This window comes from Anopheles aquasalis, chromosome 2, assembly GCF_943734665.1.
Source record: "Anopheles aquasalis chromosome 2, idAnoAquaMG_Q_19, whole genome shotgun sequence".
NCBI classification, from domain to species: Eukaryota; Metazoa; Arthropoda; class Insecta; order Diptera; family Culicidae; genus Anopheles; species Anopheles aquasalis.
The window spans coordinates 51,797,188-51,814,600 of NC_064877.1; the positions used below are offsets into that span (position 1 = coordinate 51,797,188).

General features: G+C 37.4%; 1 protein-coding gene across 2 annotated transcripts in view; it reads left to right on the plus strand.

Annotated features, from left to right (window-relative positions):
* The window catches only part of LOC126570706 (uncharacterized), a 29,315-nt gene extending 15,143 nt beyond the window's left edge, over nucleotides 1–14,172 (plus strand). For both annotated transcript variants that reach the window (XM_050228667.1, XM_050228668.1), the window contains 2 exons: nucleotides 2,317–2,563; nucleotides 12,356–14,172. In XM_050228667.1, the coding sequence (XP_050084624.1) occupies nucleotides 2,317–2,563; nucleotides 12,356–14,152 (2,044 nt within the window). In that variant the 3' untranslated portion in view covers nucleotides 14,153–14,172. The remainder of the gene's footprint in view (nucleotides 1–2,316; nucleotides 2,564–12,355) is intronic.
* Nucleotides 14,173–17,413: the final 3,241 nt, after the last annotated feature.

Below are 17,413 nucleotides of genomic sequence, written 5' to 3' on the forward strand. Positions count from 1 at the left end.
AAATTCGCAATAATGTAGGCTAACCTTGAAGCGACTGCTCTTCTCGCATGCTTTTTGCGTTTCATGAAATAACTTTGCTCGGCAACCGAAATTACCGCGTTTGAGATGTATGCTGCAATATGATTTTTAACTATATTGATTCCATGGCTTTATAGATCCATATACCAGGTGTACAAGCTTAAATGGCCGTTTGCTTTTAGATGGCCTTATAGACAAAATTGAGCTGTCATCGACATGCCATACTGTTTTTTGTGTTTATTCGATACCTGTTTTCATAAATCAGTCCACATCATAAGTGATACTACACAATAACTTTTTTTCTTGCTTAATCATGTTCTAGTTTTGTGCCTGAAAAATAGCTTTTGCGGGTAGCTCCACTGTTTTGCTTTCTTTTGGAGAAATCGGCGACAGAATCGATTCAAATGCTTGTAGAGGCCTATGATGACAATGTGATAGAGCAAATCGACAATGTGATAGAGCAGCAAAAATTTGCTAAATTGATTGAAAGATGACCATTTTGACTTCAGTGGCAAGAAGCGTGAAAATCGAACCAAAAACGGCTTGGAGCATGAATTGCAGGTTCTTTTGGACGAGGATCATATGCAATCGTTAAAATTACTTGCCCAGTAGTTTGGAATTATCCAACCAGCCATTTCAAAAAGCCTAAGTTTGGGTTAATGGGTACCCCATTCATAAACGATAAACAGATGGAGCGAAACCAAAACAAATCGCACTCGTCAAAAATGGTCCAAAACTATTTCAATACATTTAACTGGGATGTTATATCCCACCCGGCTATTAAATGGACCTCGGCCATTCCAAATGTCATCACTTTTCGACGATCGGTCACGCGCTGGCCGAGCAGCACTTCGATTTGTATGAAGTTGTCGGAAAATGGCATGACAGGTGGTTTGTGTCGCTAAATGAACAATTTTTTTTGCATGGTAGACACAAATTGCACAAAAGATAGGAAAAATGTATAGCTAGCACAGGTAAATACTTAGAATAATTTTTTTTTTGGTTTTCTATTTAACAAAAAAGTGTTTTTTATCGACAAAAAAAACGATCATTTTAAGCTTGTACACCTGGTATAATCACAGCACAACATAAACCTTGATTCTTCTTATACATGGTGAAGTTCTACAATAGGATCGCTTATTCACATACATCTATGGACATTTTCTTACTTGTCAGTGGCACAAGCGTGTTTACATCACGGAATCAGGCCCGTAATCGATTATCATGCACGTGAGTTGACTCACAAATAGTAGATTTTATGGTTTTATTTCATTGTGTTGGAGTTTATACAATTCCTTTTGAAATGAAATGAAAATTAGTTTGAAGCTTCTTTTTCTTTTACATTTTTTATATAGATAAGAAGGCGGTTTGATTATATTAGGTGTATATAGTTAACAGCATTGGGAACATTTCGCCGTCTACGCAAATATCGGTCAGATATTGGAAGCAAAAGAGCATTAATATCTGTCCAATTTGCATGAAATTTTCGGAAATTTTGAAGTTTTGGTTGTTTTATTCTACGCGCAAAACCTTCGCTATTGCTCGCGCTAGTTTTTATCGAAATTTATCCTATTTGTGTTTGGTCTTGGCTAGTAAAAAGTAAATATTATTATTATGGTATGGGATCCTCGATTTAAAATTACAATGAAATTATTACGTGTAGATGCTTCTATGCTCAGAGGTTCAGATTTTGATCGTACGAAGCGATTGAACGATCAAGATCTGAGCTTGTAGACAGCAATTAGCAGCCCATTAGCAATCATTTTTGTTTCACTCTATCAAATTTATCGTAAGCGTCGGGATCGGTCTACCTCCAGAACTAGCTCAGCCTCACCGGTAAATTTTAACGGAAGAATGCATAGAAACAGCTGTGAGCAATCACATTGTTGGTTAGTAAGGATCACGTCACCATTACTCTGCTGATGGTCAGCTAAGCAAAAGTAAAGCAAAAATGATAACAGAAAGATGTCTACTCTATTCTATGTAGCATTTTGTACCATAAATCGCGAAATGTGACCGACGGTTTTACTCCGCTCCACACCTGAGAAGGTTTTTCTAGATTAATTACGATAAACAGATAAAGAGAGAAAGAGAAGATAAGAACAGTGAACCTGTATTTAACGTATCGTCTTACATTATAAGCTACTGCAACAGCTATAAAAATATAATTTTTGATAGCTGTTGCAGGATTTATTTTTTTCAGACCAGTTCGGAAAACAAATTTAGGCTACTACAACGCCAAATCATTTTACATCTTTATCGTACATATTTTATTTTTATTATGATATCTAATTGCAGATACGTTTGTATTGAAAACAGTGACGAAAATAACGGAGGAAACCACAACAGCAATAGCGGAAATAACTCATCTTCCTCGGCGTGCAGTAGTAGCAACGGTAACGGCCTACCGATGGATAAGGACGAAAAGCGAATGCGTCGCGAAATCGCAAACAGTAACGAAAGGCGGCGAATGCAGAGCATCAATGCTGGATTCCAGAGCCTCCGACAGATGCTACCGCATCATGAAGGGGAGAAGTTAAGCAAGGTAAGCAGATATGGCAAGTGCTTTGAAACATTATTTCTTTTCCATTAGGATTTCAGCATAAACATAAGTGTTTTTCAGGCTTGCAGTAAACGAATACATACATTTGCCATAACAGGCAGCAACATTTTAGAGCTCACCATTCAATTAAAATACTTTGCTTAAGGGGGGACTTCGGTATTTTTTTTGTGACACATATTTTTAACATTTTTCCCTGAATGCTGATCGTCTCAAGAGTATTGTGTAAAATTTTTGGGCCAATCGAAGCAAAACTGACAAAGTTATAGGTTTTCGAAAATTTGCGTTTCATACAAGGCTCCATGCAGCGCGCTTCTTTGAGAGTTTCTCAAAACCAGCGTTTTCAAAGTCGGTGCCCATCGTACCGTAAAAACTGCTAGACCGATCGATTCGAAATTTTTATTCATCAAATTTTGGCAGGCGTGTCGACGAAAAGGTACTTTTTACGGTGCCCATCGTAGCGACATGACGGGTTATCTGAAATATTCAAATCGTTAGAAAGGTTATAAGTTTATCTAGGTAACCTCGGAGAGTTTTTGTCGATATTCCAATTTTTCGATTTTTGGCAGATATTTGAAGTTGAAAAAGTGATGCTTTTTGCGATTCTGCCAAAAAAAAAAACGAGCTTTGCAGAATTGTTTTAAAAAGGTATAAACAATTTTAATGATATCTCGACGGGGTTACCTTGCAAAAAGTGTGCAGATTATATGTTAAAAATATCAAATCGACCGGTCAAGTAGTTTTTACGGTACGATGGACACCGACTTTAAAAACGTTGGTTTTGGGAAACGCTCTTCAAAGTAGCGGGCTGCATGGAGCCTTGTATGAAACGCGGATTTAAAAAAATCTGTATCTTTGTCAGTTTTGCTTCGATTGATCCAAAACTTTTACACAATACTCTTGAAAGGGTCAGCTTTCAGGGAAAAATGTTAAAAACATGTGTCACAAATAAAAATTAAATACCGACGTCCCCCCTTAAGGGGGGAGAAAAAAAGGTAATTTTTAAGTCTCTGTCAAAATTGAATAATTGCTGCTAGTAACGATCATTAGTAACCGTTTTGTCCAATAAGATCTGGATTTCTCTCATCAAAACCACCACATTGTTATTTTTTAAACCGCACTTTCCACTGATTTTCAGTGAGAGCATGCTCACCGTAACCTTCAATAAGCATATGATGTGATTCTGTCGCCGATTTTTTAATGAACGCGGAAAATCATCGATGTCGGCATTACATAGTTTGTAGGCACGAAACATTCAATTTTGTATTCAAGGATAAAATTTTTTATAGTTTTAAATTAGAAAAAATGCACACCGATTATGTATAAGCCTTTAAGCCAGGGATAGACGAAGCGTAAACTCTAGCGTAAACTCAGAATGTAATGCCAAAAAGTTCACGCTTCGTGTGGCAGGCATAATCGCTTAAAAGTTTATACCGAAACGTCAACTGCAATTACATTCGTGCACCTGCAATTACACATCAATTACATGTGTTTTTGGCCACAAAAAACATAAATCGACGAGATAAGTTGATTTCTGAACATCTTTTTATATATTTTAAGATGTTGTTGCTGTATATTAGCGATTGTAGAACATTCAACTCTTCATAACGCTACGCTTCATGTTGGTGCTGTGCTAACAACGGTTAGAACCGGTGTCCACAGTATCAATAAAATTGGCAATTAAAATGGGTCGGCTAGTGTCCACACTATCATTTTAATTTCCAAACACTTGTGTGAGACCCTTAGCTCCGATAAATGTGAACTTGAGTGCGGAAGTTGAAATTGTGGTTTTTGGTATAAATGTGCCATTATGATGATGATAACAACTCGTATTTCACCAAAAAATCCTAAATTTCTTGTTTCCGACCAAAAATGCTTTGGATTCGAAACCAAAGCAAGACTTTGCTGACCTCAGCTGAAGCAAGTAAGAGGCACTCATGTTGTACTCAATGTCGCTCATCTTGTGCTCGATGCTCAGCAAGCTGCATTAATAATGCAGTTCTTTGCTGACTCCGTAATACAATATCTGCATTATATGTATACTAGTGTTCCCGGCAAACTTCGTTCTGCCATTCGACTCTTGAGGCCCATATTGCAAGCGTTAAACGGTTTTTACTGTACTGATGCTTCCAATGGTACTGAACATCAACATCCAATAATTGCCATCACAATTGGGGTGTTTTGAAAAGAAATTTTTGCGCAATGTTAACACACCTTTCATTCATCTTCCCTTTTTCAACACACGACATTTCATTGTAGGGCGTCGTAGAACCAAATAGCAATGCGGCACAATGTAAATGAATTGCGGGAGGATTTGTATTAGTTCCACATATACGATCCTGATCTTGATTGCATTACTGCCTTCGTATTTCGCTATCATTAATCCGTTCTTGTTGTTCTTGAGATCATGATTTCGATGTTCAGACATACGCAATTGATGCTAAAAACATGCTTGATCCCGTTGCTCAGCGGTCTGGTTTCTACGGATTAGTGCCAGTCTTTTTGATTTTCGACTGCGCACTCCTTTACTTGATTTTCTGATTGCAGGCATTTTTTCTGTCTATGAAATGACTCAACTAAAATCAAATAGTTTTCTATTTACCACAAATAGTTTTTGATTCAAACCAAAATAGTTACCAAACTTAAATCACTTGACGAATCATCGTTGGTTTGCTCAAACCAATCGCTCTTTGGTCTGAACACAGCAGGCGACGATGATCAAATTAGAGCAAGAATATCAAATTCAACGCAGGTGCTTCAATCCAATGTTTTGAAATAATATCGAATCAAGTAGGCTGGGAAGTGGAAATCTGGTGCAAATTTGAGTTACAATTTGCCATTAATGGACAGAACTTACTCAAAATTTCTCACCGTATAAACCTTCAGCAGAACAAGACGAATTCATTGGGCCAATAATGAGTGAAATCGGCCCATCCGTTTGCAAGTGATGTGCGTTCGAAAGTACGAGTTTGTAATGTATATATTTAATAGATTATATCTATTAGTTCAAATGAGCTTAATTACTTTATGTTACTATAATTAGACCAGATAACTTTTGTTATTTAGTCAATGGCAAGAGAAATGATGGCCGGCTCCTGATCAAGTATTGCTCTAATTTTCTTTGAACGACTATTACCTTATTAGGTGCTTCTTAAGTACATAACTCCATTATTTGTGGCGATAAAACCTTCCAATGGGCCTCAAAAGATGTTTTTGGGATAAACAAACTAAAATACATTTTTGAAATTGAGAGGAAAAATGGTTATTTGATTTTTTTAAATGAAAACTGTATAACACCATCCAATAAAATACATGAGGGTAGATACACTTTTTTGCGTGCTTTTCGTACCTTGCTCCACTCTTTTTGTAATATCTTATTGTAATTTCTAGGAGGTATTTTTTAAAAATGCATAAAAGTACAGAAGAATAAAAAACAAAACTATTGATATGTGATACGCATTTTTAAGCTGAGGTTTTCCATGAAAAATCAGTCCAAATGTAAATTGCTTGCAAGGGGTGGATAAACTTTTTTTGCATACTGTACCTATTAGAACACCGAGGGGGTTTCATATACACTGGTGGCCAATAAAATAGGTAATTGTGTAAAGCTGGTATAGTTTGAACTCTACTCTAAAAACTGCACATGCAATGTTCACCATCCTTGCTGTGCCATCCTTGTGTAAACTGTACTTACATACATTAGTTTACGTCATTTATCAGCCCTCTTGGTGATAGTTTACTCAAAAGTGATATGTGTATTAACGCCCACTTTGATAGCAGTCTGGTTTGGCATGGTCATAATAATAGGTAATTTGTTGTGTATGATGTTATTTCGCCCGACATTATGAAAAAGACTGGTTTGTTTGTTCTTGCTATAATCTATTTTCAATTGTGAACCCAATACACATCGTTGTTTCTTATTAGAACACCCAAAATGGGCAGAAGCAATCATTGAAACCCTGAGGAAAGAAAGGTTGTGAAGAATTTGCTCAAGGAAGGCGCAACGTACAAAAGGGTCCGCCAACCCACTAGGCAGATCAGTAAACTTTGTGAGAGATGCATTGTTGTGGAAAAAAACAGGGGAAACGCAAGCTAAGCCGAAAAAGACCTACCCAACGGCTGATCATCGCATATCACTTTTGGCCAAAAATGATCCGTTTGCTTCATCCAGAACGATTTGCTCACAAACAAACGTTATTATTAGCCCAAAAACTGTCCGTAAGCAGTTAAAAGAGACTACTCTACCAGAACGAATCGCACGGAAAGTGCCAATGTTGAGCAAATTTTTTTTGCAGATGAGGAAACAGTGTGCAGAATAATATCATTATTGGTAAGGTAGTGAAGGTACCAAAAAGTGGCGTAAAAATGTGTGGAGCATCGAAACTAAAATAAATTTATTTAGTTTGGACTCTCAGCACAATGTTTGACTACCTGCTGGCAAAGAATTTCATCCTCGCTTCACAAAAAAATTATAAAACATGGTGGTGGAAAGATCATGATTTGGGGATGTTTTTCGCGGTTTGGTGTAGGTTATCATTTTCAGAATAAAGGGCATCATGAATGCTCTCGAGTATAAATCAATTATGGAAGAGGTAATGCTGCCTCACGCAGAATAAATCAGGCCTCTAAGATGGGTTTTTCCACAGCAAAGTGATCCAAATCATACATAAAAACTTATGAAATCATGGTTTGTTAGAAATAATGTGTCAGTTTTGCCTTGGCCGCGTCAATCTCCTGACTTAAACCCGATTGAAAACATGTGGAATACCTTTATAAAAAAGTGAGCTGGATAACGTTTTTCAAACAGGGATGAATAGTGGAAAAAAGTGCAGCAGGAATGGTCTTCCATTCAGGTAAAAAATAGTCAGGATTTGGTCGATTCAATGCCTAGAAGAGTGCAGAAAGTTCTTCAAAACAACGGGCGATACTCTGGATACTGATTAATTTTGAAATCACATATAGATTTTTGATATAAGCAAATGAAAACCGTGTTAGGTAATTAATGTTTACCCTATTCACTGATTTACCTATTTAATTGGCCAGGCATTTTTAACTAACTTCTATCATAACTTACAAATTCCTTGCAATTATAATCCTTTTGCATTTTCTTTGTAGTATTTTTGGTTGTTGTAACTATGTTGTGTTATCATTGGAATACCAATGGATACAATAGATTTTGAAAAATGACCAAATATTGCAGCTAAAAAACAATTACCTATTTTATTGGACAGCAGTGTACATACACCTAGTAGAAAGTTGTCACAGTGTAGCACTCAAAATGATGGCATCAGGTGGGCATGTATTTCTTGCTTAATGTTACATTCATGATACGCATAACAGGCGATAGGCCAATGATTGACTGTAGACTACTAGATTAGATCAAGTAAAAGGTACAATACTGAGAAAGAAATGACATTAGATGTAGAAACTGCGCATTACTAACGGCCCAATTTGAGATCACGATTATCAACAGCTCACACCGGAATACCGGAAATTGACGCGAATCCATGCAAACTGCATTTTAGTAACGATTTGATCCATGCAAACTGCATTTGAGCGTCAGGCTTGCGGCGAGTGTTGTTTATTATTCCTTAGAAGTCGATGTTTGTGCTGTCATCAAATTCCACAGCAAAGCCGTTAGAACTGCGCTCTCAGCTGGTTGGCCCACAGATGTTTTGCCGATGCCGATGTGGCACCAAAACATTGGTCGAATGGAATCCCTTTAGAGCAGGGTAGAGTAGGGTGCGTTTTAACTCTCTTCGTGCGAGGCCGGCGACTCAGAAAAAGAGCAAAGCGCGGGAATCAAAAAGTACAGTCCCGCAATATGAGTGACAAAACAACGCGGCCGGCAACAACAACGACGCGTGGTGCAGGAGTATGCGTGTGGATGCGATACTCTCAAAACCGGAACCAACATACAAATCTTTCACTACCACATGCGTCCATCAGAATCAGTAAATACACAACCTGTAATTCAATGATGGTTTCACATTAAATAATTGCTAATGATACGATTCATTGTTCGATTTGTTTTGAAATGTTTTGCTTGAAAATCTGGAATGAATACTTCTGGCGATAATCTCCGTCTAAATATTCCTATAATTGTCGCATGACCAGCGACATTGTTGTAATGCTGTTTTGTATTTCTCAATCCCATATCCAATGTTTCTGTTTACTGTATCAATCAATTAGTATTTTTTCCTTAAACTTTTAGAATTACAATTGGCAAGAGGAAGAGGAGGCTCCAACATGTTTGCCTTTCCAAAGATATAAATGAGCTCGTGTTTTTAACTGCTTCCAAAACGCCCATCTGCGAGGAAACGGTTGTGCTTACTTTCCGCGATCGAGATTCATACTTGCTCATTCACTAATTTCCATTTTCAAATAACTGAGACCATTAAAAATATGTTCACTGTCGATCAGTGGAACGAGTAGGAACTGTAAATCTTAATAGCGTTGGAATATTTTGTAAGTAAATAAGAGTTAATGAGTTTATCAAAAAATAGAAGACGATGATGGTTACTGTTGAACTGTGGAACGGTAAAAATGCTTTTGATATCGATCCACACAGGCGGTCCAGCTGCTTTTTCCTTAGAGTGTTTCTACACTGCGAAAAAACGTTTGAAGCAAGGTCCTTATAAGATCTATCTATCTCCCTCGAACACACGAAAAACAAACGGCTAAATAAGCATCCTTATTCTGGCATTGTTAAGGCGATTTGTAGGTGTGTTTTCGCTATTCTGTCTGCAGGATTATTGCTAAAATAGCTCTTTTGATTAAAAGAGCTATTTTTGCCAAAAAAACATCGCAGTGTAGAAACGGTCTTAGTTGAAAAAAAAAAAACATTCCATGGCAGAGAGGTAAAAAACAAGTATAAGGTTGGAGCTGAAATCTTTTCGTATTTTGGCAATAGACGTCGTTGGAGTCGTCTAGTTACACCGTTATCAATTACATTATGACATATCATAACACGTTGTTTTAAGGGAAATTCGCTATATTTTAAATTTTCTCTATAAATAAAGGAAAAATGCCACGCAAGCCACCAACGAAATTTGTGAAGTTTACGGGAACGATGCTATATCAGTTCGTGTGGCACAACGCTCCGTTCTGTTCGTTCGCTTCCATTCTGGAAATTTTGATGTGAAAAATGCACTTCGCTCTGGTTGACAAATCTTTGCTACAGTCGATGGAATTATTGAAAGGATAAACCAGGATCGTCATATAAGCAGCCGTGACCTCGTCAAGAAACAAAGCCTTCAGCATCAAACGGTTTTGAACCATTTAAAAAAGAGTGGCTAAAAAAAGCTCGAAGTTTGGATACCGCTTGAATTTTCTGTGAAAAATTTATTGGACCGAATTAACATCTGCGATTCATTGCTGAAACGAAATGAAATTCAACCGTTTCTGAAGCGAATGGTTACAGGTGATGAAAAGTAGATCAAATACGACAATAACGTGCGAAAAAGATCATGGTGTAAGAATGCAGAAGCTACACAAACAGTCTTAAAGCCTAAAATTTCTTCAATATTTTCACACATCGTTGAACAGCTATAACTTTTTTCCCACTTTTCCAAATTCTGTTTTGTTTTGATTAAATCATACCTCAAATGTCCCTTAAAACAACGTGGTATGATATGACATAATGTGATTGATAACGATGGGGATAGACGACTCCAAAGCTATCTATTGCCAAAATATGAAAGGACTTATTATCCAACCTAATATTTACCCCCTGAATGTGTGCAATTTTTTAGATGTGTAGAAATTTGTTTTACCATAATCCGCTTTCGTGCAGGAGAGCTTTGTAATGGGGCCGATTAGCTAAATGATTTCAAACGGGTGTTTTGAATATTGAATTATCAATATGCGGCCAAGTAGGTGTAATGTGTAAATTTTGTTCGGGAAATATAACAACACGTTTTGAAACGCTTGCGCTTGCTTTGCTACATGTTTGATGTCGATGAGTGTTCGTTGCAAACATGATTAATCCCTTTCCTCCTAAAAAGGATCCTAATTTTCTTCACGCAACACTACAGGTGCACTGCTTCTGAAAGACGCCCATGTTTCACTTGATGAATCGATCTGAACCGTTATAGTGGCAAAATGTGGTAAACCTTAGTATAGAGCGCAGACGTTTTTCTACAACGGTCAGCGATTTTTATAACTGTTCGATTAATATATCGAAGGGTCGGTCGTATGGGACACTGAGAGCTGATTGCGAGGTGGTTGGTGGTTTATGATAATAATTTATAGGAAGTAATTTAGGAAATTTAAAGTAAAGGCTATACTGACTGGTGTTGATTTGAACCAAGTTCTCTCCAGTCTATGAGGAATTTGTACTTGAAGTTAGTTGGGAAAATCATAGGTATCGTTCTGTGCGCATGCGTTCAATGTCTCAACAGTTCATCACACAACACCCTGCATGGCCATGTTGACGATGATGATGAGAATTCCGTTACTGAATCTCAGTTATTGTAATGCAACATGGCAAAGGATTCTGCTCGATGAAGCAGCTGGCTGTGAAAATAAATATATGTTAAGGAATCAGATTCGTAATCAGCTTGTGGGGTGGGGGTTACTGGGTGAGTGGGACGCACCTCGAAACTGGCTCGTTTCGATTACTCGTCTCTATGTTGTTCAAATATCGGAGATGCATTTTAACACTCACACAAGCAACATTTTTCGAAATATTTTCTTAAATGAATGCACGTGGACTGAGCCAGCGTTTTTTATCACTTCTGACACGGATGTCGGGGTTTGTTACGTTGTCTGTCAAGTCGCGCTCCAGACAGTTAATAGAATCTCTCACATTAATGATTGTCAATTACAAAAAAATATAAAGATCAATGGTTGATTTACAGTTTATCAATGCAATTTAAAACACAACCTGATCATGATTTTTGTCTTTTGGTATTTTGGGATTTTTGGACTATTGCATTCTTCGATTAAAAAGTTGAAAGAATTGATCACACCATCGTAATCTCAATTCGGTATTGAACATCATTAAGCGTTAACGGGCGAAAGCATTCTCGGTTCGGATTTGTATGGATTTGACAGTCTCAATTCTCAGTCTCTTCTCAGTCTCGGGAAATTCTCGCACCGTCTAGAGGCGCTGTTAGGTCGAGATATTTTGTTCAAATGAGAGTTTGTTAAGTGAGCAGCTCAACATGGCATCTACGTTTTGTAAGAATACCTCGAAGATTAAATACAAGTTTCGTGACCCTGTCTGATACGTTTTCGAACTGTATGCCTTCTGAAAAAAGCAAGGCAAGGGCAGAATTCTTATCTGGCATCGCTTAACAAACCATTTTTCAATGTTCAGAAAATCAATGCTTGTCAATAGACCGCGTTAATAGGTAGTCGTTTTTTAAAATACATTCTGAATAATCGTGGTTAGATGTATGTGTATGCTTGTTACGTGGCCGGGTTGAGACGCGTAAACAGGATTGCAATGAGAATGTATCGACTTTTGTGAGAAAAAAGGTGTAACTGCCAAACCATATCTAACTATCATAGATGTATTCAGCAAACATAAAGTTGTGTGTAGCTATGTTTATGCTATGTGTCCATATAATGAAAATTAATAATGGTCACAATTATAAAGACATTATGAAATGTAACGTAAATTCTGATGTATCAAAACTAAAAAATATATTGATCAACTGAATCAACGGTGTTTTTTACTCAATTATATATAGCTAATTAACATTATTAATGATTAGTGGAAATGTATATGTGACATTAATTAATATGATGGATATTTTCTATTATTTACAGGCAGCAATCCTACAGCAAACAGCAGAATACATTTATTCTTTGGAACAAGAAAAGACCCGTCTACTGTCACAAAATTGCCAATTGAAACGATTACTCGACCAACAAGATCACAATGGTTCACCTGAAGGAGGGATACCTCCGATATCCATGAATAGTACTATCTCCAATTCAACGATTGTTCCTAGCAGCGAAAACGGATTGCCTAACGTTGTTAGCAATGTTGCCACTACAATCGGTAATAGCTTGGTTGCGACTGTTTCGAAGAAGCGAGCGATGGACAGTATGCCGGTGTCGGACTCTTCGGACGAAGGACTTGGATCAATGTCTCCAGAGCCAATCTCGCTGAGAAATAACGGAGCTGGTACGGCTCAGCATGGCAGTACTCCAGCATCTATGCCAGCTGTGGCGTCGACAAACATTAATACTACAAACAGCTCTACAAACAACGGACGCCTGTGTACGACAGTAAATTTCTCAGTTAAAGATTTTCTTGAATTGAAGCATCAATTAGATATTGAACGGCGGCAGAAATCAATAGTGGAGGACAAGTTGAAATCTCTGGAACGACAACTGTACCCTACGCATCTACAATATCAGGAGGGCTCTGACAGCGTCCTTTCTAATGAACAACAATCAGGAAACGGTGCACCCGAAGAGGCAAACATTTCTATTATCCACAAGACACAAACAGTCGGTGGTGTTAGCAAAACATCTCGAGCAGTGTCAGTACCGATAACAGAATTGGAAGCTAGTACTATGCAAGTGCTTTCACTAGAGTCAAGTAATACGGGTTTAAAGCGCCAGATAGTCGTTTGTGGAGGGAAAACAGATCGCTTAGAAGATGCCACTTGCAAGCAACTGCTAATTCCACTGAAGGAGGAAACTGTGTTTATTAAGCGCTCCCGGTCACGATCGCCTACAATTGAAAGTGTTGTTGCATTGCCTCCTAAAAAGCATCGTTATCCTTCGATTCTTGAAGCAGCAATTAAGGCCGAACCAAAAGTGGAGGTCGAGCGCATTAATTCGCCCTCGTCGATCGTAGTCAACGAAGAGCACATGATGGTCTCGACTGCCGGAGGTCATTTAGTTGGAGCGGTAACAAAATTGACATCTATACAGCAACCACCTGCACGACTTAATACCTGCCGACACAATCTTGAAACTATCGTCGAAGCTATTCGTCATCTTGAGGGTGACGCTTTCGATGCAGTTGTACCCACTCAACAGCAACACACACATCCTCAGACGATTCAACCATCTCAACCTCAGTCAACAGCCTTGTCCTCAGCATCAGCTTCCATACCCCAGCAATCGTTACAACAGCATCGACCAGTGCAAGAAGTCCCACTCGCACTAACCACTAACAGCAAGCAACAGCAAACAATGGTACAACCGAAACTAGATCGCGAACACCGTCAAAGTCAACTAGAACCGTACCTGAAATTCAGAACAACCGCAGCAAGCAGCAATAATAGCAGCGTGCTTACGTCCTCCGCCACCGCTACCGCTGCTATAGCGACTGCACCAAATGGATGCAACAACATCCTCAATCCTAGCAACACTACTATAGTATCAATGGCTCCTTCCTCCAGCTCATCCATTTCTGTATCGCTTACGTCCTCGGGCACTAGCTCAGCTGCTGGTAGCAACTGTCAGGGATCTGCAACTACATCAATAGTTGGCAATGCTTCAATCGCACAACAACAACCACATGCTTCACAGGCAACGGCAGCCCAAATCTTGCAGCAACAACAGCAATGCCGGCCGGGTGTTATAGTGGTGAAACAAAACACCTGATCAGCTCTTAACATTTATAGCAGAAGCAGCAGTATCAAGAAGGCTACTACTACGATAAATGCATCAAAAATAAAAACCGGAGAGATGATATAGGTTTGGTTGACCATAATAGCTCAAGATTGACAACATCCCTAGCAACATCTATTCTTAATCCTTAATTTTGTCAATTTGGCCAATTGATCATCCATGATGTTATAAATGACTACACTAAATGACTCTCTAGATTCAGCATCGATCTCTCAACAGCAACGCCGTTAATTAGATTCAGCACACGTCTGTCTAGCAGCAAGAAACTTAAGCAACAGTGCTTTAGCTCCAGCAACTCGCCTGGGTCGTGATGGCATTTATCAGCATTGTCAAACGCTGTAGCATCATTGGTAACCGCAATAATGTTACTTTTAAATGTTTTTAACCAGAATGCAATGAAGAAGGGTGCTTCAAATAATTTCCTAACCCGATGATAAGCTTTGATGTCTTATTGATCAGACCTTTAAAAATTATGTTGTTAATTATTTGTTATAATAATACAATTATAAGTTACAATTTTTTTAATATATATTTACCATTCATTTGATTCAACATATGTATGTTTGATATAACTATCATTCTATTGTGCGTACTACTCGTCACACGTAATAATCCATCCAGTCGGCAATCATTCGTTATTCAATGTTTAATTATGTCTTCTATTTTGTAAACTTCATTTGACTTTTACCTCACCATATTGTGTGAGGGATTGCGAACAACGACCATTATTTTTGTTTGCACTACATAAAACACGGTCCTTGGCGGTCACAGACAGGTTTCTGGCTGTCATTCATAAATTGCTTAAACATATCTATGTTTAGATTGCTTTCGTCGCCGCACATTCGATCAGCGACAAAATGCGGTAGATTGAAATGCGGTAGAAATTGTATGCTGTCGTACATGTAATACAAAAGAGACAATGCACGAGATCAATTTGTACGCTCTGGTGTCTGTAGGGTAGGATATCAGCACTAATGTTTATGGGATATATTGTATAAACGTAATGTTAAATGTAGCATTTTCTATGATTACTGTGTAAAACTATCGCTGAAGCGCGCATAGTAAAGCAATTGGAAATTGGAAATAAGATTAGTTAATGCATCATAAATAGTAGAATTTAATTTGCATTTCATTACATTTAAGAGTTGTGCGTGGTACAACTGTGCTCATCCTGGAATAGTCCATATGCTAAGACAACATTACACTTTTTAAGAGTACATTCTATCCAATGGTGCTCACAACATGTTGACTTACAGCATCAGTCAGAAGTGAAATAATTACTGCGCTAGAAAAGAAAATTTCTATTTGTTTTTTGAGTTTGCAAAATTTTGCACGAGAATATTTCTACTTCGAGAATACTACTGAAAAAATAAAAAAAATCAATGCATGAAAAGCAAGAAAGAAGTAAAGACTAGTTAATCTCAAAGTGACAAGTTCAAGTTTAATTAAGCTCTAGCTCTAGCATATTAGATCTTAAAAGTAATTCTCCGCGGTCATACAGTTAGAAAAAGAACACAACGGGGGTCGTCCGCGGGGTTCATTTTTTTTATTATGAGCTCAGACACCTTATATTATGGTTCTAATAATGCCACTACTTTTTAATTGATTCAATAGAAAAGGGACAAAATTATAACGATAAAAGGTTCAACATGATTTCAATTTCCTGAGTACACAATTGCAAAGAAAATATGTTACGTGAATTCATAAGCCCCAATGCAATGGATTCATACTTTTTGGTGATGGTTCAATCATCAGTTCATATCAAATATTTTTTTTCAGTAGGAATAGTATCTGCTCAACTCGAAGGTGTTGCTTGCATCACGTGAAGAGTTTTAGCTAACTCCAACAATACAGTTTTTCAAGCAATGATATAACGAATATAATTCGTTTTTCTTAAAATAAGGAAAATTATGATGACGAGCGCCAAGCGATGAGAGTTTTTTTTTTGTGTATTTGGTTTTGGGCGGTTCAAAAGTCCGTACAGCGTTAGTGAAATAACTCTTTAAAAGTATTACGTTGAGTTGAATGTTTTAATTCAATATCATCATATTGAGTTATAACAGAAAAAATAATGCAAAGGAATAATTTGTCTAGATAATGAAAAAGTAAAAAGGATTCTATTCTAAACCGTGTTCCAAGATGATTATGTTTTAAATCAAACACGTTAGCAAAAATTTACCTAATACAAAAAACAAAAAGCTTTGTATCATTGTTTGGATTATAACAAAACAACTCTAACAAAAGAGTATCTCTAAGCCATACTTAAAATGTCTTAAAAATTTGGCAATTAAATGCCACAATTTGATCTATCACCTTATGAATGCTTGATAGTATGGATAAATAGTCTGATTTTCAAATAACTGATCTTTTTTGGGCGTTTTTCCTGTGAAAATCGTACAAAAAGTACATATGTTTCCTTCAGGGATGGTTTAGAGTTTTAATTTTCTCCTCGCGTCAAAAATGCATTTAAAGTAAGGGTTGAGTCTCAGATTTGAATATGTGAAAGTATGCTTCTCGATATTATGAATGAAGGATGCTAAAGTTATCGGAAATATTAGATAACTTATCTAACTATGGAGTTTCTTAATCTTGGGAGAAACTACATAGGAAATGCAATAAGTGCTGCACTAGACACGACCAGCGTAAATAATAGAAACGTGTGCAGTTCCCAACGACACACAAAATGAGAATTGCAAGATTCGAATGAGTAACAATTCTTCTGCAGACTATTATAATTTTTATTAGTAGGTGAACTACATTCAACACAACATACGCTATTTATGAAGTGCTCAGTGAAAAAACCGGAGATCGGTCAAAGGCAACTTAAAATAAAGTAATGTTAAAGAAGGTATTCTTACCTACCCAGAAAAGAAGATTGGGAAAGACACTGTAAAAGTAGTAAGACATAAGGTATAAAAGCTTATTTTCAATGTTTCGAGGCACTGTCGTATCGCTGCACTGTCGTTCTTTCTGTTTCTGTCTTTTTCTTGTTCAATTTCGTAAGCTTAGGAAATATGGACCCTTAATGGTATAAGTAATAGCGTAAGAAAGAAGTACGGGAAATTGAATGAGATAGAACAGCAGCATAACTCACACATACAAACAGTATACATTTGCAAACAAATAACGGAGTGTAAAATAATAACTGCCCATGAAATGCCTGGATTCTTATCCTCCAGTAACAGTTTTGCGAAGAAGGAAATTATTGCAGCGAACAAAACGACTGACGATTCA